This window comes from Pinus tabuliformis, chromosome 4_1 (genome assembly GCF_031772625.1).
Source record: "Pinus tabuliformis cultivar Carrire ecotype Pingquan chromosome 4_1, CPIR1, whole genome shotgun sequence".
NCBI classification, from domain to species: Eukaryota; Viridiplantae; Streptophyta; class Pinopsida; order Pinales; family Pinaceae; genus Pinus; species Pinus tabuliformis.
Genome location: NC_142303.1, coordinates 922,811,669 through 922,834,682, shown reverse-complemented (window position 1 = coordinate 922,834,682; position 23,014 = coordinate 922,811,669). Strand labels below are relative to the sequence as shown.

At 41.5% G+C, this 23,014-nt stretch overlaps 2 protein-coding genes across 8 annotated transcripts in view; both read right to left on the bottom strand.

Annotated features, from left to right (window-relative positions):
- Positions 1-3,846, bottom strand: part of LOC149179174 (uncharacterized) — a 29,056-nt gene extending 25,210 nt beyond the window's left edge. Inside the window, exon 1 of the mRNA XM_089423885.1 lies at positions 3,400-3,846. Coding sequence (XP_089280011.1) covers positions 3,400-3,846 — 447 coding nt within the window. The remainder of the gene's footprint in view (positions 1-3,399) is intronic.
- The window catches only part of LOC149179173 (dual specificity protein phosphatase 1-like), a 232,150-nt gene that overhangs the window by 121,537 nt on the left and 87,599 nt on the right, over positions 1-23,014 (bottom strand). The gene's annotated exons all lie outside the window — the stretch shown is intronic.

The window sequence follows — 23,014 nt, the reverse complement described above, 5'->3', positions numbered from 1 at the left end:
ACATAGATCATGGAATTTCGGGAGCTAAGGAGCCCTAATTGATCTTTGCTAGCCTCTCCAAGGGCAGCGACTGGATCAATAGAGATTTATACTTCAAATTTGCGAAGGAGACAAAGTTTCGAGGTCTTTAACATAAGAGGTGCCTCCAAGAACATTTGCCCAATCCCTCAAAAATCAATGCATGCATTTAATCACTTATTCAAGGTCCCAGAAGAATTTCGCATTACATTCAACCCATACAAGGATAAAGATAACAACATATATGCAGTTAACCAAAAAGATAACAAGAATAGCATCAAAATTTTGACTTACATGAGAGAAAGCGTATATCCATTTATCAACTTCACATTAGAGAAGCTCCAAAGATGAGCAAAATCCAAACATCATAGTGCATCAAGAAAAGTTCCAAAAATTCATCCCAGCAAAAAGTGTGAAAATCACATAAGAGATGCTAATCCAATCCAAGTGATGATGATGAAAATGAATCATCTCACTTCTATTTATACAATCCTCTAAGGGATTCGAATGGCCTAATTTGGACTAATAATGCCCCTAAAATAAAATAATGTGCATAATAACAATACTTTTGGTGACAAGCCCACCAAAATAGCTCAATAAAACAAGAATAAGCCTCTCAAGAGGGCAGAATGATCAATATAGTGAGTCGTTGGGCCTTTGAGGAGGCCTAATGAAGTCCTAGGGGTGCCATGATGTAAAATTGGACTCCAAACATAGTGGACAAGGGGTTGGCCCCTTGTTTTCCAAGCAAGAACCTGTGGTGCTCCCAAGTGGGTGTGGGGGTACAAGGACATCCTCATGGATCTCCAAGTGGATCGAAAATGCCTGTAGACCATCTGTAAGGACTAGGATAAGCCCTCCCTCTGCATCAAGACACATCCTCTAGATCCTCTAACATCTGCCAAGTGTATGGTGCATGTATGGAGCCAGCTAGGCACGTTGCGGTTGAACCAGATGCGTCATCCTCATCCAAAAGGTGGAACATGAGCAATCAACGAGTGGTGTTGGGGATCCATGAAGTACTCTCTGCTATGGTGGACGCCCGTGGCTCTCAACGCTCACCCTACAAGTATCAATGTGGCCCTCTGGAGGGCTAGGACCCCGTATAGGGTGACCAAGCCCAATATGGAGAGCCACTTGCAATCCTGCATAAGATCCAAACCGTCCCCATGCCTTCCAATACAACAAATCATTAGAATAATCAATTAAAAGAGCTTACAAGTCATGGAATCAATGGGGCACTTCATGGTGGCATGCTTTTCCATAGTGGGCTTCGGCATGTACAGGTGTCTCCAAACTCAGTAAGGGGCTAATCAAGGACCTTATTAGGAGGTTTCAACCTTTAAAGGGGGTGACATGTACATGGTAAATCCCTCAAGTGGTAGGTGGAAAATGATATAGTAATGGAATGGAGTTGCGATAAGGGGATTCATCCAAACCACATGTCATGGTACATGGGTAACTATAATAAGGGAATCCCACACCTAGGTATGTGAGTGGAGGGAGCAAATTGCAGTACATGAGTTACCCCGGCCTTTGTTTTTCCACCCTTCTTCATATGCTTTTTGCCTCTAATTGATTTTTCTTCTTAATTGCTCGGGGCTCCAAGGGATGAGAGCATGATGTGTAGTATATGGCAGTAGATACAATCTTAAGGTGGAGTGGTTCATTGCCCACCAGGGGTTGGGACAATCATGGATTTCTTAATGATGGAGGGGGCTCATCTAGGACCCATTGGAACCAGGGTGATGGACATGGATAAGGGGTGGATCTCATGTTTGGCTTTTGCCCACTTGCTAAATTTGTATGTCTCGGCCATCTTTTGCTTTTTGTGGCACATTTCCTGTTGAGAGTAGCCAAATTATGCTTTTTCTTTTCTTTTTAGTTGCATCAACCTCCGGGCATCGTTCCAGGCCCAACCCAGGTGTGGACAAGGGAAGGGGGAGGCTAACCCTATGTGGACCTAGTGGACACATATGGACCCGAATGGGAAAAGAGATGAATAGGGCCAAAATGAGTTGAAGGGGGTGATGTATGTGGTGTCGAGAAGCGGGACCACGCAACCAAAGTCGGGATTTTCTTAGTGCCAACCCTAAAGCTAGTGGCCAGTAAAGGAGATCCCACGAGACTAGGATACAAGGCTAACCACAGAATTGGGCAGTGGAGACAGGAATACAGACCTAACCCACTCTTTCTGCCAAATACCCCCACTAATCCATGCCCCAAAGTGCCCACAACAAGTAATGAAAATTACTCAACTTTACCAATGAAAAGCTAGCATACCTTCGACGTCAGGAGGCCCACCTTCAAACATACAATCATAACAAGTGGGTGAGGGACCACATGGTTGGCTCAGGTGGCTGAGATAATGGCACATCGAGTTATCTGGTAGTTGCATGGGGTTGCTGGCTATCGGCTAAGGACCATCTAGGAGAAAAAATTCTCCTATATACACTACACACTGGTGGTGGGTAACATCTAGCTCCAACTGGGACATGAGCTCTTGGAGAGGTACATGAAGCTACTCGAACGGGAGGTCATGAGAACACCAGCAATCTCTTGGTACCGTAGACCTGTTACCTGCACATATCAAAGACCAAGCACATGGGGCAGCATGTTTTTGTGGTGTCTTATGATCACCCATGCTTAGTATTAGGCCACTAAAAATCAACTAGTAAATAAATTTTAAATAAAATTTCAAATGCAATCTTAATCTAAATGCAACTAATCTAGCATGATAATATCATATGATGTTAGTTCTAATGGGGAAAATGAGCATGCAATGCATCTTACCCTAACATGCATCCTACCCTAACCAACATATCATCTAGTCAATATGAAAGCAACTACCCTTATACTCATTCAGTAGATCCAAAGGCAGAGTTAGGAATGACAACATGAAAGGTCACAAGGGCGGGAGGTGGGAAAATGAAGTGAGCACGCATGGAGTATCACGGGGAAAGAGGGAGCCAAGGGATGCAATCTTTTCCATAGGATCCTTTCTTCCAACCAAAATATAGAGATATCAACAATTAAGCTCATAAACCTCCGGTGGATAGCAACCTCAGGCATATCATCCCCATTATGGTCCCGATCATTAATGTCATGCTTTATGACCACCATAGGGTCATGACTGGGAGGAAAGGGAGATCAATGACAAGGGGAGACACAACAAGCAAGTTTCTCATGATGATCATATTCAGAATCCTGAGGGTATGAGGGGGGAGGAGGGATACAACTAATGGATGGTTCTTCCTCAACATCATACCTAGGAGGGGAAAAAGGATCATCAATGATGGTGCTAATGTGAGAAAGGGCAAGGTGTGGGCTCAAGGGTAATGTAGCTATGCTATCAAGATCCTGGGGAAGGTATGGGAAGACAAGGTCTTCGCCAATGTCATCATAGATGTCATAAATGGGGCCTGCCATTTCCAATAAACCTTCTTCATGTGAGGGAAAACCACAATCCTCCCTTTCGATGGTGTGAGTAGGGATATCATTATGAGTAACGTCCTGGAGAAAAGGAGAATCAATTTCAACCTCATTTTCCATGTCAGTATCATAAATAGGGTTATTGTTAGAATGATGATTGTCCATATCCCATTTTCCCTCACTAATGCACAAGAAATCAGAAATGCAATTTTCACATGGAGCTACAATATTCATACCCTCAAGCACCCTTTCTTGAATGAAAGTCTCTACTTCATTGTGTTCATCTTCATAAGCTTCAATAGGGTTTTCACTCATACCCTGCACATTCTCAATCCTTAAGTTTGCATCTTGAAGGTCCTCATCACTATCTTCTTTAGCTTGATTGAACTCTTCCATATATTCCTCACTTTTATGATGATCCTTCACATTTGGACTTTCTTCAATGTCACCTTGATCATCTAATAGGTTACAGTTTGTGGGGCTTTGTGATTGATTATAATATTTTTCATTGATTAGGTCAGTCAAAATATTAAAGCATAGCTTAGGCCAGCGAAGTCAAAGAGACGACTAGGATCCTTCTCATAGGCACACATCATTATGAAGAGTTTCTTTTGTGTTGACCCATGCAATTTGAGCACGAATTCCTTATCCATGTTCTCCAATAAATCTTCATAAAACTCAACATATTTTCCAACAGTCTTTTGCAGTTCTTGAAGGTCTTGATCATAAAGTTTTGCAAATGTAGGACCAAGATTAATCTCTTTTTGACAATAGTCCATTTTTCATGATTTTTCATATTAGGATTAAAATGGAGCCGCCAAGGTGAATTAAAATGCCTTAATAGATGCTTGCCTCACCCTACAAGCATTAACTTTGAATCTCAATGAAGAACTAGGGCTTCGTTCTTTCAATGGAGTCGTCAATAATGATATGCCAATATGTCGTATGGGGAACAAAACACACATATCGCGTCCCTGGCAACGGCACCAAAATGCTACCACTCAAACTAGCAGGGGTCCTAGGAGGGGATCCTATAGAACAACTACTAGGTCAAGGACAACAATGGAGCGATAGCCCACTGTCACCTCAGCTAAGGCTCCCTACTCTTTACGGACTTTCACCGATGGGAGGAGACCCGTATAAGGGAAATCACTAGATGAATGGATCAAATAGGAAGATAAGAAGTGATTCCAAAGGCCTATTCACAAGAGAGACTCAATTATATGGCTTTCTTGCTTGAAAAGCAAGGTGATATGCTCTCTAGGAAGGGCTAAGAGGATTCTTGAGGTTAGGGTTCGAGAATATATCTTCTCAAGAGGTTTCCTAGACCCGAAAATCCTTATGGAGAATTGGCCTTTACGTGATCTTTGTGGAATTGGAGTTGTAAAGTTGTGGGACCACACAGGACCAAGTGGACCCAAAATTAGGTCAAGGGTATGGAGTTGATCAACCAAGGAGGGGCTTGACCTAATTAGGGAAGAGAAGAGGATCAAAGGACAAATTTTCTTTTGAGATTTGGATGCAATGATCTTGATGAGGTCACTAACCCAAAATCAACCTAGGGTAAGAAATGGTTTTGTGGCTAGGGCTTGCTATATCTAGGGATTCCACCGTCAAAATTGCTTAAAATTTGGAGGACCTCTTGAGAAACTACGGCGCAGTAGTGGATCAATTTTCAAGGGTTTTGGATGGCTACAAATGATTCCATGTGAAGCCCTGGGAGACCTTCTAGGTCAGGCCTAGAATTGGAAGAAATGAAGAAAAGAAATGTTATTTTGACCACCAAAGGGATACGAGGATTAGTAACTTATTGCTTGGGCTTAACGGAATCATGATACACATAGATCGTGGAATTTCGTGAGCCAAGGAGCCCTAATTGATCTTTTCTAGCCTCTCAAAGGGCAGCAACTGGATCAATAGAGATTTATACTTCAATTTGCGAAGGAGATAATGTTTCGAGGTCTTTAACCTATGAGGTGCCTCTAGGAACATTTGCCCAATCCCTCAAAAGTCAACGCATGCATTTAATCACTTATTCAAGGTTCCAAAAGAATTTTGCATTACATTTAACCCATAGAAGAATAAAGATAAAACCATACATGCAATTAACCAGTAAGATAACAAGAATAACATCAAAATTTCGACTTACATGAGAAAGAGAGTAGGTCCATTTATCAACTTCGCATTAGAGAAGCTCCAAAGACGAGAAAAATCCAAACATCATAGTGCATCAAGAAAAGCTCCAAAAATTCATCCCAACAAAAAGTTCGAAAATCTCATAAGAGACTAATCCAATCCAAGTGATGATGATGAAAATGAATCATCTCACTTCTATTTATACAATCCTCTAAGAGATTCAAATGGCCTAATTTGGAATAATAATGCACCTAAAATAAAATAATGTGCATAATTATTAATAACAATACTTTTGGTGACAAGCCCAACAAAATAAATTCAATAAAACAAGAATAAGCCTCTCAAGAGGGCAAAATGATCAATATAGCGAGTCGTTGGGCCTTTGAGGAGGCCTAATGAAGTCCTAGGGGTTCCATGATGTAAAATTGGACTCTAAACATAGTGGACAAGGGGTTGGCACCTTGTTTCCCAAGCAAAAACATGTGATGCTCCCAAGTGAGTGTGAGGGCACAAGGACATCCTCACGGGTCTCCAAGTGGATCAAAAATGCCTATAGACCATTTGTAAGGACTATGATGATAACATAACATAAGCCCTCCCTCTACAGCGGGAGACATCCTCTGGACCCTGGAAAATCTGCGAAGTGTATGGTGCATGTGTGGAGCCTGTTGGGCATGGTGAACTAAGTGCATCATCCTCATCCAAAAAATGGAACACGAGCAATCAACGAGTGGTGTTGGGGATCCATGAAGCACTCTCTGCTATGGTGGAGGCCCGTGGCTCTCAACGCTCACCCTACAAGTGTCAATGTGGCCCTCTGGAGGGCTAAGACTCTGTATAGGGTAACCAAGCCCAATATGGAGACCCACATGCAATCTTGCATAAGATCCACTGCGTCCCCTTGCCCTCCAATACAACAAATCATCAAAATAATCATGTAAAAGAGCTTACAAGTCATGGAATCAATGGGGCACTTCATGGTGGCATGCCCTTCCATAATGGGCTTTGGCATGTACAAGTGTCCCCAAGCTCAATAAGGGGCTAATCAAGGACCCTATTAAGCAGTTTCAACATGTTCATGGTACATCCCTCAAGTGGTAGGTGGCAAATGATATATTAATGGAACAGAGTGGGAATCTAGGAATTCATCTAGACCACATGTCATGCTACAAGGGTAGCTATAATAAGGGAAGCCCACACCTAGGTATGTGAATGTAGGAGGAAGTAAATCATGATACATGAGTTACCCCGGCCTTCGTTTTTCCACCCTTCCTCATATGCCTTTTGCCTCTGATTGATTTTTCTTCATAATTGCTCAGGGCTCCAGTGGATGAGAGCATGATGTGTAGTATATAGCAGTGGACACACCCTTAAGGTGGGGCAGTTCATTTCCCACCAACAGTTGGGACAATCATGGGTTCCTTAATGATAGAGGGGGCTCATCCAGGGCACATAGGAACCAGGGTGACGGCCATGGATAATGGGTAGAGCTCATGTTTGGTTTTTTCCCACATGCTAAATTTGTATGTCCTGACCATGTTTTGCATTTTGTGGTACATTTCCTATTGAGAGTGGCCAAATTATGCTTTTTCTTTTCTTTTTAATTGCATTAATCTTTAGGCACCATTCTAGGCCCAACCTAGGTGTGGACAAGGGAAGGGGGAGGCTAACCATATGTGGACCCAGTGGACACATGTGGACCCAGATGGGAAAAGAGATGAATAGGGCTAAAACGAGGGGAAGGGGGTGATGTATGTGGTGTCTAGAAACATGACCACACAACCAAAATCGCGATTTTCCAAGTAGTGCCAACCCTAAAGCTAGTGGCCAGTAAAGGAGATCCCACGGGACTAGGATACAAGGCTAACCATGGAGTCGGGTAATGTAGACAAGAGTACAAACTTAGCCCACTCTTTCCGCTGAATACCCCCACCAATCCATGCACAAAAGTGCCCATGACAAGTAAGGAAAATTACTCAACTATACCAATGAATGTTGGCATACCTTCGGGGTCGGGAGACCCACCTTGAAACATACAATCATAACAAGTGGGCGAGAGACCACATGGCTGGCACAGGTGATGGAGACAATGGCACATCGAGCTATTTGGTGGCTGCAAGGGGCTGTTGGCTGCCAGCTGAGGACCATCTAGGAGAAAAAATTCTCCTATATCCACCACCTACAAGTGGTGCGTAACAGGCACGATGGGCTTTCCTTTGGTTCTTAGGTTTCTATGGGGAAACTCGTCCGATAACTACCCAAATTTCAACACAAATCACTATATATTGAGCCTATTCACTCTCCTCCAAGACACAAATCGGATCTCATCTTTGTGTAGAAAGCTTGTTGATCTAAGGCAAGAAAGAGGAATAAAAGCTCATTGCTATGAGGCTACTCTACGTGGAAGAAGCTCTCTAGTCTGAGGCTACTCTCTGTAGAAAAAGCTCGTTGGTCTATGTTGAAGAATCAAGGGCACTAGTGTGTATTAGGATTCTTCTCCAGTTGATAACAATTTGTGAAGCACATTTATAGTTATCTTAGGTTGATCTTCTTCTTATTATTAGTGTGTGTGTTTCATCAAACTGCTACCAAAAACATAAAGACAAGAACATAAATGTTGGCTCTCTACCAAGGCCAAAACCCCTCGCTCTTAGAGATGAACACCCTTTGGTAAGTTACTCTTATTGGAGCTTCTTATTGATAAATGCCAAGCCCTAGACCCTTGACTAGGATGTCCTCCAAGCACAAGTCAAGTCCTCTCCTCCTTTCTGCACTTTGTTCCTGGCACATAGACTTCCTTCTTTCGGCACTTTGCTCCCCAGCACTTCGTCCTCCTTCTTTGTTGCTTGTCTAGAGATAGACCTTTCTTGAGAGAGCTTTATATGAGATGTTCCTCTTCTATACTTAGTGATGTCCTTTTCTCAAGTAGACTCCTTCCTTCTTTGACCAAACGAGATGTTTCTTGAGATGTAGGAGCAGACTCGATATGACTGTACAACAGCCCTAAATTCTTCGCATGTGTGGCAGGGATCCTTGTAGTTTAGGGTCCTTTCACCTTCGTTTGAGAGAGAGACTTCTTCGCTTGACTTGGGAGGCCTTGTAGGCCTAATTTCTAGCCCAACCAATAATGATTCTTGGATTGTTCTCTAGTTGTTTTTATACCCGCAGATTTACCCTCCCTTTCTTCGCATGTGTGACTGTTTCTAGCCCTAGAAACAGTCCTACACCTTCGCTTTATCTTCTCCTTTCTTCACTGCACTTAGGAGACCCTTTAGACTTGTCTTTTCCTCTCTCTTCTCGGCTTCTATCCTTCGTTGATTTCAGAGATGCTTGGTAGACATTGAGAGGGAATGGACAACCTCTATATATAGAGGATTGTCCCTCCTTTAGGACGACTTGAGGCCGACTTACTGTCTTTAGGCCGACATGAACTTTCTTCATCGTTTTGCTTTTTTTGGAGGACGTTGTTGCATGGAGAGGACTTGCACTTGGCTTGGTGGTATTCCTTTGACCTTATACAATTTTATACATAGTGTAACATGCCCTCTAAGGGTCTTACATAAATACATTGACCTTTTGACTTCCTAGAAGCACTTAAACATAAGCTTGACCTACTCCAATGAGCAAGAAACTCATTGACAAATAATATAAAAATAATTTCTCTTTTCTTGAATAAATACAAATGTCAAAATTACATTTATGAAGACCGAACCTAGTTACATTTCCTTCAAGACTCCCTCTTAACTAGGGAGATATTCATACAACATTGCAAGGTGTTTGACTATGTTTCAATCTTGAAGAATTCACATAAGAGAAACCAGATTGGCAATCCATCTGTTATAGCATCATAGTAACCAACATTGTTTCCACAGCAAGGCCTTAACTGATAGCTCTATCTCTCAATAGATCAAAGCACAATGTTGGCGAGACCAATGAATTATAGACACCTTAATCATTGTCTCTCAAGGTACATACCCACCCAAGTGTTCACTGAATATGACCTTCTAGGACTATTCTTATCTTGGGTTCCCAGCCCTCAAAGAATATCGGTCCTCTTGCCTACTCTTGTCTTGGATGCCCTACACATCCTCAAAGAGTATCGGATGCCAGATGATTACCCAATCCTTCCATTCTTTCTTCCCAAGTGAAGACAAGAATGTTGTGTCTATCACTTCCTCTCAATTGAGGAAGACATGCCCAAGTATCCTCTGACAAGGTACTTGTCCAAGTTCCTTTGTAATTGGGAACTTGTTATAACTCCCTCTTTGCTAAGGACTTGTCCCTTCATCAGCAATTTCTTCGCGGGTCCTCTAGCTGCTTGATCTCCTTCCTTCCTTTGATGTCATGAAGTCTTTGTTCGAACTTATTCTTGGTAGGGCACCATCCATCGATCACTTTCCTTCCTTCTTTGTCATGTCATTGCTTCCTTCGTGGAAAGTGGCCTTCTTGTCACATATCAGGTTCTCTTGTCATCTGATTATTCCTTGTCATCTTGTCTATGCTTCAGACTACTCTTCACATGGATGCTTCTTTGTACTTGCTTGTTCCCATGCTTTGATCTAGTAATCTTTCATGACTTCATCCTAATATTGCTTCAACATTAAATGGTGCTTTTACTGGATGGCTTCTTCATCATGAAATCTTCGTAGAGTAGAATTAGTTATCTGCACCTTTCATATCTCTAATGTTGATTTGGGGTAGCATCGGATGTGCTCTAGCCATGAAAATTAGGGGAGAGGCTAAAGCACAAAAGATCTCCAAGACCTAGAAATTGTTTGGACAGATTGTACCCGATTTGGGAGATATTAAAATAATTAATATTTTTAATGGAGTTCCTAAGTCTAAACTTAGGAAAAATAAAATATTAATGCGTATCAATATAAAACTGGGTTAGAATGTTCCAAAAGTCATGGATCAAGCCAAATCTAATCTTAGTGGTTCATTAGAGATTTAATCTCCGCCATTGAAGGACGAACGAGAAAAGTAGAAGAAGAGGCTTGAGGGTCATTTGGAGAACACACCAGAGTGATCAGTCATTCATTTTGCTAGAGCAGGGTTGCTAAGCAAAGTTGAATCAGTGATCAGCAGCGAGGAGCAATGAGTACTGGGCAGAGAGGTAGAGACTGTGCCAAGAGACCAGCGCAGAAGCAGAGAGCGAGAAGCAGCAACCAGTTCAGGTCACACAAAGCCCAACAGAGACAACGCAGAGGCCAGAGGGACTACGTCATCCACGCAGAGGCTGCAAGAGTGATGCAGAGGGTCCCAGAGGCTGCGCGGTGCCTTAGAGAGATGACGAGGACAAGTTTGAGGCTGATGCAGAGGCCAGAAGGGCCAGCGCAGAGCTTCAGAGACGCTGGAGAGGGTTTCGTGGGACAGGTTTTCTGAATACCTATTTCTGAATAGAGAGGTATTGTTGCCAAGTATTTTTTCTCTGTCGGGTGAGCCGATTAGGCACCCAGTTGTACTCAAGGAAGTACTGCATAATAATAAACCCTCAGAATAGCTGCACCAATTTTCCTGCATTGGGTTTTTCTGGGGACATTTGTCCAAAAATAATGGTGTCATTTGTGTGTTTGTTTTCTTTTAGCTGTAGATGTTGTGACTGTATTGTGTTTATTTCGGTATTTAAATGTTTTAAATAACTTGTTCAGAATTTACAAGTAGAAGAAATAAACCAACAGAATACAGATTAATTTTCTAATAAATAGAGTTAGAAAATTCAACATGGTATCAGAGCCAGGTTGTAGATCATAGGAAAGCTAAAGGCATCAACTAAGCGGAGCATTTGCAGCACAATCAGTTGTCCCGAGTGACAGAGCTAATCCTTGCAGAAAGAGACAGAGGAAGGGTTGACGCAGAGGGACTGTGTCATCAATCCGGGCCTGAGAGAGGCCAACACAGAGGCTGAGGAGGGTAGAAACAGGCTCATGCAGAGCCACATAGAGGCCAGGAGGGCTGACGCAATTGGCTAAGGGAGTTGTTTTGTCCGTGCCAGGATTGCGCAGAGCCAAGAGGCTCAATCCTTCAGTTTTTGGTGCGAAGGAAGTTGTGGACAGTTTGCAAGAGCGAAGTTGGTGGGGTACTGTGGTCAGAACGATACCTAACAGGGCAAAACCAAGGTAGAGGGAGTTGTCGTCGAGGCAGATTTCCATCCAAGGAAACTAAATCAGTGTTGCAGTTGCACAGATGATCGGAGAGGGGCAACTTGACGTTGGCAGAAGGATTTCCAGGAGGGAAATCGGGACTCAAAGGGAGTCCAAAAGAGAACTTCTAGACGGGAAATAGAGAGACTCGGAGGAGTCGAACCGAGAACTTCCAGACAGAAAGTAGAGAGGCTCAACAGAAGTCGAACCAAGAACTTCCAGGCAGGAAGTAAAAAGACTCGAAGGAGTCAACAGAGAAGAGCAGAGAGATGGTCATGAATGGGTTAAGGGATCAGGATAGGTTGGATGGAGCGTCCAACTTTGTGGTCTGAAAGGCTACGATCCTGTCCATTCTAGACAGACATCGCATAAGGGTTTTGCCTTGAGAGTAATGGCTACCCCAGTTGACCCGGTAGCTAATGAAAGGTACGAGGAAATTGCCAAGGTAAAATGCCTCATCCTTGATGGGGTCAAGGATCATGTGGTCCAACATATTGCCGAGAAGGAGACGGCAAAGGAAATGTGGGATACCTTGAAGACGTTGTACCAGCATACTTTCATGCAGAGGAAGATGCTACTTGAGAATCAGCTACGGTCATACCAAATGCAGAAGGGAGAGCAGATAGATCTCTTCCTCGGTCGGTTGAAGGAGATCCAGGACCAACTGACTTCCATAGGGGCCACGCCGGATCAGGAGTTGATGGTAAGAACCGCACTAAACGCAGTCTCCGAGGAGTGGGAGACATTTGTCCAGAGCATACTAGGCAGGGCGAATCTTCCAGATTGGGAAGAATTGTGGGCGGCTCTTTGTCAAGAAGAGATCAGACGGCTGACCAAGACAGGAAGTAGCAGCAAAGGGGTCAAGATCAAGAAGGAAGAGGAAGAGGATGCGGCTCTGGCATCTGCGGGAAAGCAGGAGAAGAGGAAGAAGGACCTCTCCAAGGTCAAGTGCTTCCATTGTGGGGAACTGGGTCACTATGCGAGATAGTGTCCGAGGAAGAAGAGTAAGGGAGAGGCTTCTGACTCTAAGGCAGCACCAGCGAAGGCGGAGAAAGAAGTCAAGGAGGATGACGATTGTGCCATGAGTGCTCATGTACCTATAAAGAAGAGTTGGGGAGACATCGAGCTGTAGTCAAGAGGACTACAGGCGATGAGGGGCAGGATCCTTGAGGTACCCAACCTCTTGGATTATACCTTTCTACGGGAGCCCCGAAGAGGAGTAGCAGGATTCGCAGATGTAGGTAGAGACGGATGCGGATGAAGCGGCAGAGAGTGTTACAGTGCAAGAATCCCCGAGCAATGCGAGGCTAGCAAGTTGCAACAGTGCGAGAGGCACGGGAGTGTTGCAACAGTGCAGGATGGCACAAAGAGGTGTGCAACGATGCGAGATGCAGGGAGTTGTTGTAGCAACGCAGAGGTCAGTAGAGGGAGCACTTGTTAGCGGCAGAAAGGGCTTCAGCATCAGGAATGTTTCTAGCCTGACAGGGATGTCAGAAGTTGGGTGGATCAGTTACTTCTCAGTAACTGAGTTGCAGTGCAGTAGCAGTGTGCAGTAGCACGATGCAGCATGATGAGAAGGGGTTGCAGTGCAGTATCAGTGTGCAGTAGCACGATGCAGCATGATGAGAAGGGGTTGTAGTGCAGATGCAGTGTTGGGAGAAAGGACCAGCAACAGCACAGATGCAAAGGCAGCTGTCGTATGGATGCAGCAATGGCAGTGGCAGGGTCATGGTCAGCAGTACAGGATGCAACAGTGCAGAGGTTGTTGGGCGGGGAGACCTAGCATCAGCACAGGTACCAGTGACGTATAATCAGAGTGATGCTCAGTGTGGAGCATTACTAGACCACAGTCCTCGCTAAGAGGGAGTGTTGATTTGGGGTAGCATCAGATGTGCTCTAGCCATGAAATTGGTGGAGAGGCTAAAGCACATGAGATCTCCAAGACTCAGAAATGGTTTGAACATATTGTACCCAGTTTGGGAGATATTAATAAAATAAATATTTTTAATGGAGTTCCTAAGTCTAAAATTAGGAAAAATAAAATATTAATGGGTATTAATATAAAACTGGGTTAGAAGGTTCCAAAAGTCATGGATCAAGCCAAATCTAATCTTATCTGTTGATTAGAGATTTAATCTTGGTCGTTGAAGGACCAACGAGAAAAGTATAAGAAAAGGCTTGAGGGTCAGTTGGAGAACACACCAGAGTGATCAGTCATTCATTTTGCTAGAGCGGGGTTGCTAAGCAAAGTTGAATTAGTGATCAGCGGCGAGGGGCAGAGAGTGCTGGGTAGAGAGGCAGAGACAATGCCAAGAGACCAGCGCAGAAGCAGAGAGCGAGAGGCAGCAGTGAGTTCAGGCCACGCAGAGCCCTCATCCCAGAGATCTTCATGAAGTAGGGAGTTATTCCTTCCTTTGATATCTTCATCTTGTACAATTCATTTTGTAGAGATATCACTTCTCCAGCTGTGGTTACCGAGAATAGCTCTACTAGTTTGTCATAGATTTCTTTGGATGTCTCCAACTTGGAGACATAAGGAATGAGAGAGTCTTTGATGGATTCTATTAGAATCCTTTGAGCTCTTGTCTCATCCTTATTATACTTGGCTAAGGCTTGAGTTTGTTCCTTAGCAGGAATAGTAACATTCCCTTTGATGTGTTCTAGGAGTTCATTCTCCTTGAGAAGTAAATCAGTCCTCTTCTTCCATGCAAGAAAGTTATTGGTACCTACCAATTTATTGTTTTCCTTGCAAAAAGACATTGATGTATATTTAGAAGGGGACATATACTTACTTGATAGATTTTGAGATGTAGTAGACTTGCTTTTTCCTTGAAGACTTGATGGCTTGCCTTCCTTAAATCTTGATGTTCTTCAAGTTGCTTTCTCCAAGTGGGCTTGCTTGATGATGAGAGTTGCTTGATGACTTGTAGCTAGATATAGGTCCTTTGATTTGCTCTTCTTGAAGGTGCCTTTACCTAAGGCTCTTCTTGCTTTGTAGTCTTCCTTGATGAAAGATAAATGGTAGATCTTCTTGAAGTGATTGAGACTTCTTGGCTAGATGCTTCAACTTTTGTAGATGTTCTTCCTTGATGAGTGTTCTTGAGATGCCTTTTCCTTGATGTGTCACCTTAGCTCTGATACCATGTTGAAGAATCAGGGCACTAGTGTGTATTAGGATTCTTCTCCAGTTGATAACAATTTGTGAAGCACTTTTACAATTATCTTAGCTTGATCATCTTCTTATTATTGGTGTGTGTATTTCATCAAACTGCTACCAAAAACATAAAGACGAGAACACAAATGTTGGCTCTCTGCTAGGGCCAAAACCTCTCTCTTTTAGAGAGGAAAACCCTTTTGGTAAGTTTCTCTTATTGGAGCTTCTTATTGATCAATGCCAAACCCTAGACCCTTGACTAGGATGTCCTCCAAGCACAAGTCATGTCCTCTCCTCCTTTCTGCATTTTGTTCCTGGCACATAGACTTCCTTCTTCCAGCACTTTGCTCCCCAGCACTTCGTCCTCCTTCTTTGCTGCTTGTTTAGAGATAGACCTTTCTTGAGAAAGCTTTATATGAGATGTTCCTCTTCTATACTTAGTGATGTCATTTTCTCAAGTAGACTCCTTCCTTCTTTGACCAAACAAGATGTTTCTTGAGATGTAGGAGCAGACTCGATATGACTGTACAGCAGCCCTAAATTCTTTGCACGTGTGGCAGGGATCCTTGTAGTTTAGGGTCCTTTCACCTTCGTTTGAGAGAGAGACTTCTTCGCTTGACTTGGGAGGCCTTGTAGGCCTAATTTCTAGCCCAACCAACAATGGTCATTGGACTGTTCTCTAGCTGCTGTTATACCCGCAGATTTACCCTCCCTTTCTTCGCACGTGTGACTGTTTCTAGCCCTAGAAACAGTCCTACACCTTCGCTTTATATTCTCCTTTCTTTGCTGCACTTAGGACACCCTTTAGACTTGTATTTTCCTCTCTCTTCTCGGCTTCTATCGTTTGCTGATTTCAGAGATGCTTGGTAGATGTTGAGAGGGAGTGGACAGCCTCTATATATAGAGGACTGTCCCTCCTTTAGGCCGACTTGCTGTCATTAGGCCGACATGAACTTTCTTCATCGTTTTGCTTCTTTTGGAGGACGTTGCTGCATGGAGAGGACTTGCACTTTGCTTGGAGATATTCCTTTGACCTTGTAAAATTTTTATACATAGTGTAACATGCCCTCTAAGGGTCTTACATAAATACATTGACCTTTTGACTTCCTAGAAGCACTTAAACATGTGCTTGACCTACTTCAATGAGCAAGAAACTCATTGACAAATAATATAAAAATAATTTCTCTTTTCTTGAGTAAATACAAATGTCAAAATTACATTTATGAAGACTGAACCTAGTTACATTTCCTTCAACAGTCTGAAGCTACTCTCTGTGGAAAAAGCTCGCTGGTCTGAGGCTACTCTGGAAAAAGCTCATTCGTCTGAGGCTACTTTGTGGAATATGTGAGAAGCTATGAGGCACACTCCTATAGAATATATGCAAAGCTCTGAGGCACACTCCTGTGGAAAATATGTGAAGCTCTGAGGCACATAGTTTTGTGATATATGTGAAGGTCTGTGATTCGTCTGAGGCTCATCATCTCTGTGACAAGTCATAGGTCTGATGCTGTTTTTGATCTGAAGATGACCTTGTTGCAGACCTTCTTGAAAGTCGGATTTGTGGCATTTTTGTTTGGCATTTTGGAGGGATGGCTTGACACCTATGGAAGGTCACCTTGTTGGCTAGTTTATGATTATGTTTTGATGTCTTGACTGGAATATTCTGATATACAAATTGATGAACTGAACTCTCTCTTTCTCATAAGGAAAGACTTGTTGGGTTTCCCCCTTGTGGGTTTTTCCCTTACCACTAGCCTAATTTTTGGTGTCTCTTGTCTCAGTGTTTATTGTGATCTCTATTGCTCTATTGGAGAAGTTAATGGTTGAAATTTTTCATGTATAACTGCTTAATGAATGGAATGTGCTAAAGAAGTCTAATTCTATCATTGGAAGTAGTTATCAGTTTGAAAAATTGCACTAGTCTTGATTGAACTAGTAAATCAACATGGTATCAGAACTATGGTAAAGAAAGGAACACTGAGATCACCTTTTCGAGGAAGCCCTAAGTCTGAAAAAGTCCTAGTTCAATTTTGCAAAAGAACAAAAGACTTGTTTGTGGAAGACTGAAATCCTATACCTCAGTTTGCAAAGAGATCAAGGGCTAAGATCATTCATTGCATTCATTACATCCTGGTTGTTGACCATGATAAGATCAAAGAAAATTCTTATTTGTTGTGGAAAGCATCAATTGCAAGCTCTCTATCCCTGTGGGAAGGTGGCAAGTTCGGGATCCTTCATCTCTGTGGAATGGACAAGTCCAAGCCCCCTTATCTCTGTGAAATGATGAAGGCCAAACCTCAGTGCCTCAGTCCAAAGATTCAGAAGTTCAAGAGCCTTGGTAAGATTTAACAGTCCTAACCAAATTACTTCAGAAATTCAAGGTTGTGACGTTTTTTAGAGCTCCAGATTTACGGTGGAAGAACTCTAAGAATTATATCATTTTCAAGAAGTCTCTGAGAAAGCATTGTTGAATTGAGTTACTTCAAAAACAAGCTTGTGTTTGGTGCCTATTTCATGGTATGTATCAAAGTTTTCCTTGGGATCATATATTAAAATGCTTATTTGTGTAAGAAAAGGATACTGTCAATTCTGGTTGATTTTTTTTGTATCTTGATAAGCCCTGAGGGATCATCTGAACGAATCGATCATTAAAAACATCTCATTGAAAAAGTCTTGTTTTTGAGTTATGATTTGTGATCCTTAAAGAATCCATCAAGGGTATATTCAAAGAAGCCGAGAACTTATGTCCTGAAGACCTCAATACCCTTGTCAAAAATATGAAATTCCTCAAAAAGGTTGTATCCCAACCATATCTCTGTTCAGATACCTCATACAAAGATGGTTGATGTTCGAAATAGAAAGTAAAAATTATAAATGATATCTGGAGCCATGAGGCGAAGTATGAATTAACAGGAAAAAGGGCACGTAAATATCTGATAGTTAGAGGCATGTAATTCGATATACCTGATCCAAGGCGCTTAAAGATTTTATCTGAACTCTTGAATGTCATGGATCATAGACACTCAAAGGGGAACACTGTCATTAGAATAAAACTCCTTGATAAGTAAAAAATCCACATCAGTAAGAGAGTCACTCTTCAAGAATCAAAGTTCAAGGCTCTTGCAAATCTAGCAGGCCAAGAATATTGGATTATTGTGGGATGCCATGTGTATTACAACGGAAAACCTTACCGATATAAATTCTTGAAATCTGTCGTGATGAAATATTTGGAAGAAGCTACGCTAATTGATGATTATTCAAGGTTTGTAAACCTTAGTATTTAAAAAGGGTTTGAATAATAAGGGTTCGTGTTAAAGACTCTCCTTGAAGTAAGGTTAAATACCTTCAAGTTTGAAAAGATTTTAAGATTGTGGGGACTGAGGAATGTCATGATAATATTACAAATCTGGAAGTTGATATATTATGTGATCAAAAGCAGAATGTTGTTTCGAGAATAGTATCATACCATCTCTCGCAGACAAAGAAGTTGTGACCAAGAAATCTCTGGAAGCAAGTCTCAAAAATCAACTTTGTGTTAACTTGAAGAGTTCTCTGCTCCATACATAATAAGCAGCCCATGGGACCTTGACGAAATGCACCGAGCCAACCTGATATCTCCTTGAAGTCTCTGTACTGAAGTAAGTTTTGATTTGACCAAATACAATCTGAAGCTTGAAGCGTGAAGGAGTCCATCCTTTGATAATCTTATATGCTGAGAAGAAATCGGATGACACTTTGAAAAATTGCCCAGTCCTTGAAAGAAAAAGATCTTTGTCACTTCAGTAAAAAGAGGTCGAGTCCCTCTTTAAAATTAAAAGGTATAAAATTTAAATCACATACAAATCTAGCAAATCTAAGACATTGGATTAAATAAACTTACTGTTACTAAGATCCAAGCCTTTTGATGTAAGTTGTTGTGTCTTCTTGCTGATATGAATTCTTGGGCACTCATATCTATAAAAGAAACTGAGTCACTTGGTTTGATGAAACCGAGGATGACTTTCATCGCATGTGCAATCAAGTCTAGGGTTCTAGATATTTTAGATAACTAGGGTTGTTGAATCCTAGCAAGATAAAAAGATTTGGTCTAGGGTTTGAAGTTAGAAACCTTAGCTAGAAGACATTTGAAAACTCTACAAGGCCTGAAGAAGAAAATCCCTACGGCTTATGGACAAACCCTAGGATTGGATGTTTGCGCTGAAAGTAGAAACCCTACCCCTTGCAAAGAAGAAATGGCATCAATATGATGGCATGGATAAAGTGCAAGATAGATGCAAGGAGTCTAAAGATCAAGAGGGAGTTGTTGTTCCTCTCAAAAGATAAGTATTTTATGAGAAAAGTTTTTCGGTGTAAATCACATGATAGAACATTTGTCAACGCGTCGACAAATGTTCTATCATGTGATTTACGCCGAAAAACTTTTCTCATAAACTTGATATGGATCACAGAAGCCTCAATTCAACAATAAGTATTTTATATCTCTCTTTCATGTTTATTACTATTGTTGTTATTTCTATTAGTCTTGTCTTTGTATATCTTGCTTGGTTGTAATTTTTCTTCAATGCCATCATGTGAGGATTGCAAGTACATGATGAATGTTGTCAAGGTTGTAGCAGCAGATGGAAAGAATGGAAGAACAAACAAAGCTTGGGATAAGAAGACTCATGTTGAGAGATATTGTATTGGATGAGCCATGGACTCAGAGGGAGCGGACAGATCAGCCGGATTGAAGCTTGATAGAAAAGAAGTCAGTTGTGACTTCCAAGATGTAGTTTGCTAGAAGTACAAAGTGAAGGATTAGTATTACCTCAGTTATAGATAGAAGGTTATGAAGTCAGGCACCTTGTGCATGTTACTCTTAAATTGATGATTCTACAAAGAGCGATGCTGATATTTTGTTGAAGATGAGCCCATGATTATGATGATCTATTTCTGACTGGGGCTAAGGACTTCTTTGTTCAGTGTAAGAGGGAGCTTATTGAAGGATCTTGGTCTAATGCACTACTGCCTAGGGTGGAAAGTATGACACAAGCTTATTGAAATCTTTGTTGAGATCCTTCACAATTTGGCATGATGAACTACAAGTCCATGGACACTCCCATAATGATAAAATTGAAGAAGTTGCGAGACTATTGATCCCATCGATTGGCTAGTTCAACTCTCTGCGGATGGACTTGCAAATTCTAATTGGGATAGATGTTCTAAAGAGTCAAGACAAGAAGAGCACTTCTGAATGTTGTCTTAGACTGGATATCATGAATGAGTATTGTGCAGACCTTTGTTGCACTTAGCATGGCTAAGTATATAGTGGATTGATCATCTTATTGCGAAGCAGCTTGGCTTCGAAAAATTGGTTGTTGGATTGTTTGTTTGATCAGGTGTTGGAATCGACCATGTTATATTATGACAATCAAAGTTGTGTAAAGCTTTTTGAGAATCTGCCCTTTCATGATAGGTCGAAGCATGTTGAGATCAAGTATCTAGGATGTTGTCCAAAGAAGAGCTATGAGGCTCAAATATATTTCTGTTGATGAGCATGTTGCTAATGTTTTGACAGAGTCAGTATCCTAAATGAAGTTTGTTTTTGAAAGAACCCTGGAGGGGCTGAGAATCCCTCTCTTGGTGAGAGGAAACATTGATTGATAGCATCATGAGAATTTTCATTCGGTTGTAGCTGAGAGCAGAGTTGCACTAATCGCCAAAAAATCGCGATAAAATCATTTTATCGCAATTTTTTCAAAAAAAAAGATAAAATCGGGCAATAAAATCAAGTTTTTTTTATAGCCGATTTTTAGGAAAAAAAATATACATACATATATATATATATATATATATATATATATATATATATATATATTTATTTATTTATTTATTTATTATGAGGAGGAGGTGACCCAAGCTACCCCTATCACCAGTAGAGGACGTGGTCTACCTCCTGTAGCTCCCAGTTCTTCAGCTTCTAGAGCACAGCAGAGTCTACTGCCAACTCCACCGACATCTACATCTAGAGGGGCAAAGGAAATCAGTAGTATTAGACTTTAGTTATTTGGTTCATTTTATTGTATATGACATTATGACTCATGATATGAGATACATTATTATATTTTTTGTTGATATTTTGATGCTGAGTTGGGACTCAGGAGCCAGGACTTACTATTCAGGACATGATTCACTGTTATGTGTGATGTAGCACTAGAAATGATATTAAACACCTTATATATTAGTTCTTTTATCATATTTATGTGTCAATGTATTTATTTTATGTTGTAGATGGTTTAAATATTAAAAAATTTGAAAAAAAATGAATATTTTTGTATGTTACGATTTTTTCCTGATTATTGCCGATTTTTTCCTGATTTTTATGATTTTTTTCAATTTTTCCCCGCACTGAAATTATCCCGATAACGATTAGTGCAACATTGGCTAAGAGACCATAGATTATGGTTGAGAAGACTGTCACTCTCTTAGCTCTGTTGACCAAGAGACCACCGAGTCTAGTCGGGGAGCTTGGTTCTGAGGCATGAAGTGATCCCTTAGGTCATGATCACTGAGAGACTCATAGGTCGAGGGCAATGATTTTGAATACTCCTCGTTGGGTCATTGTATTTGACTGAGAGACCATATGGTCGAGGAGATTATCCCTCCTGACATCAAGATCAAGATTCCTCCCTTGGGTCGTGGACCAAGAAACTATATAGTTGGGGAGTTTGATATTGAGATAGGGATTCCTCCCCTGGTTCATGGATCCAGAGACCTTGTTTACAGTCGGGGAGATGTACCCTGTGTACTCTCATAGGTCAATGGGTTTGACTGATAGACCATTGGTATGGTCGGAGAGTTTGATCCTAATTACTCCCTTGAGTCATTGTGCTTAACTAAGACACTAGTACACTGGTCGAGGAGATTGATGTTGAGTTCTCTCTTGGGTCATTGATTTTGACTGAGAGACCAGTGGGATGGTCAGAGAGATTGACTCTAGTTGCCATCTTAGGTCATTGAGATTGACTGAGAAACCATTTCATATAGTTGGAAAGTTTGGCCTCATGAATAATATTGATTGATCCCATGGTCAATTGGGCTCAAACCTTGATGCCATTGGGTTTTGGCTTATAGGATGAGTTTGATGTTATGTATCTTTCCTTATGATGAGTATTGTACATCTAATCTCCCTCTTGGGTTATTATAACTAAGAGACCAATGGATTGGTCAGGGAGATTGATCTTGAGAGAGAATGAGAAGTACCTCCCTAGCTAAGAGGGAGTGTTGAAAAATGGTAGCTACACAGAATTTTCATTGGAAAAATCAAAAGAGAAAATTTGAATTTATAATTATTGATTTATTACCCCACAAGTGCTGAAACCGGCCCCTCCAAGGTCAAGTCGGCTTGCCCAAGAGACACATCTTTTCACATGGACAAATCACCATATATTGAGCCTATTCGCTCTCCTCCAAGGCACAATTTCAATCTCATACCTATGGAGAAAGCTAGCTGATCTGAGGCAAGAAAGAGGCATAAAAGCTCGTTGGTTTGAGGCTACTCTCTATGGAAGAAGCTCGCTAGTCTGAGGTTACTCTCTATGGAAAAAGCTCGTTGATCTAAGAATACTCTCTGTGAAAAAAGCTCGTTGGTCTAAGGCTACTCTCTGTGGAAAAAGCTCGTTCGTCTGAGGCTACTTTGTGTGGAATATATGTGAAGCTCTGAGGCACAGTCCTATAGAATATATGCAAAGCTCTGAGGCACACTCCTGTGGAATATATGTTAAGCTTTGAGGCACATAGTTTTGTGATATATGTGAAGGTCTGTGATTTGTCTGAGGCTCAACATCTCTGTGACAAGTGCAAAGGTTTGATGCTCTTTGTGATCTGAAAATGACCTTGTTGCATACCTTCTTGAAAATCGGATTTGTGACATTTTTGTTTAGCATTTTGGAGGGATGGCTTGACACCTATGGAAGGTCACCTTGCTGGTTAGCTTTTTTATTATATCTTGATGTCTTGACTATAATATTTTGATGTACAAATTGATGAACTGAACTCTCTCTCAAAAGGAAAGATTTGTTGGGTTTTCCCCTTGTGTGTTTTGCCCTGGCTACTGGCCTATTTTCTAGTGTCCCTTGTCTCATTGTTTACT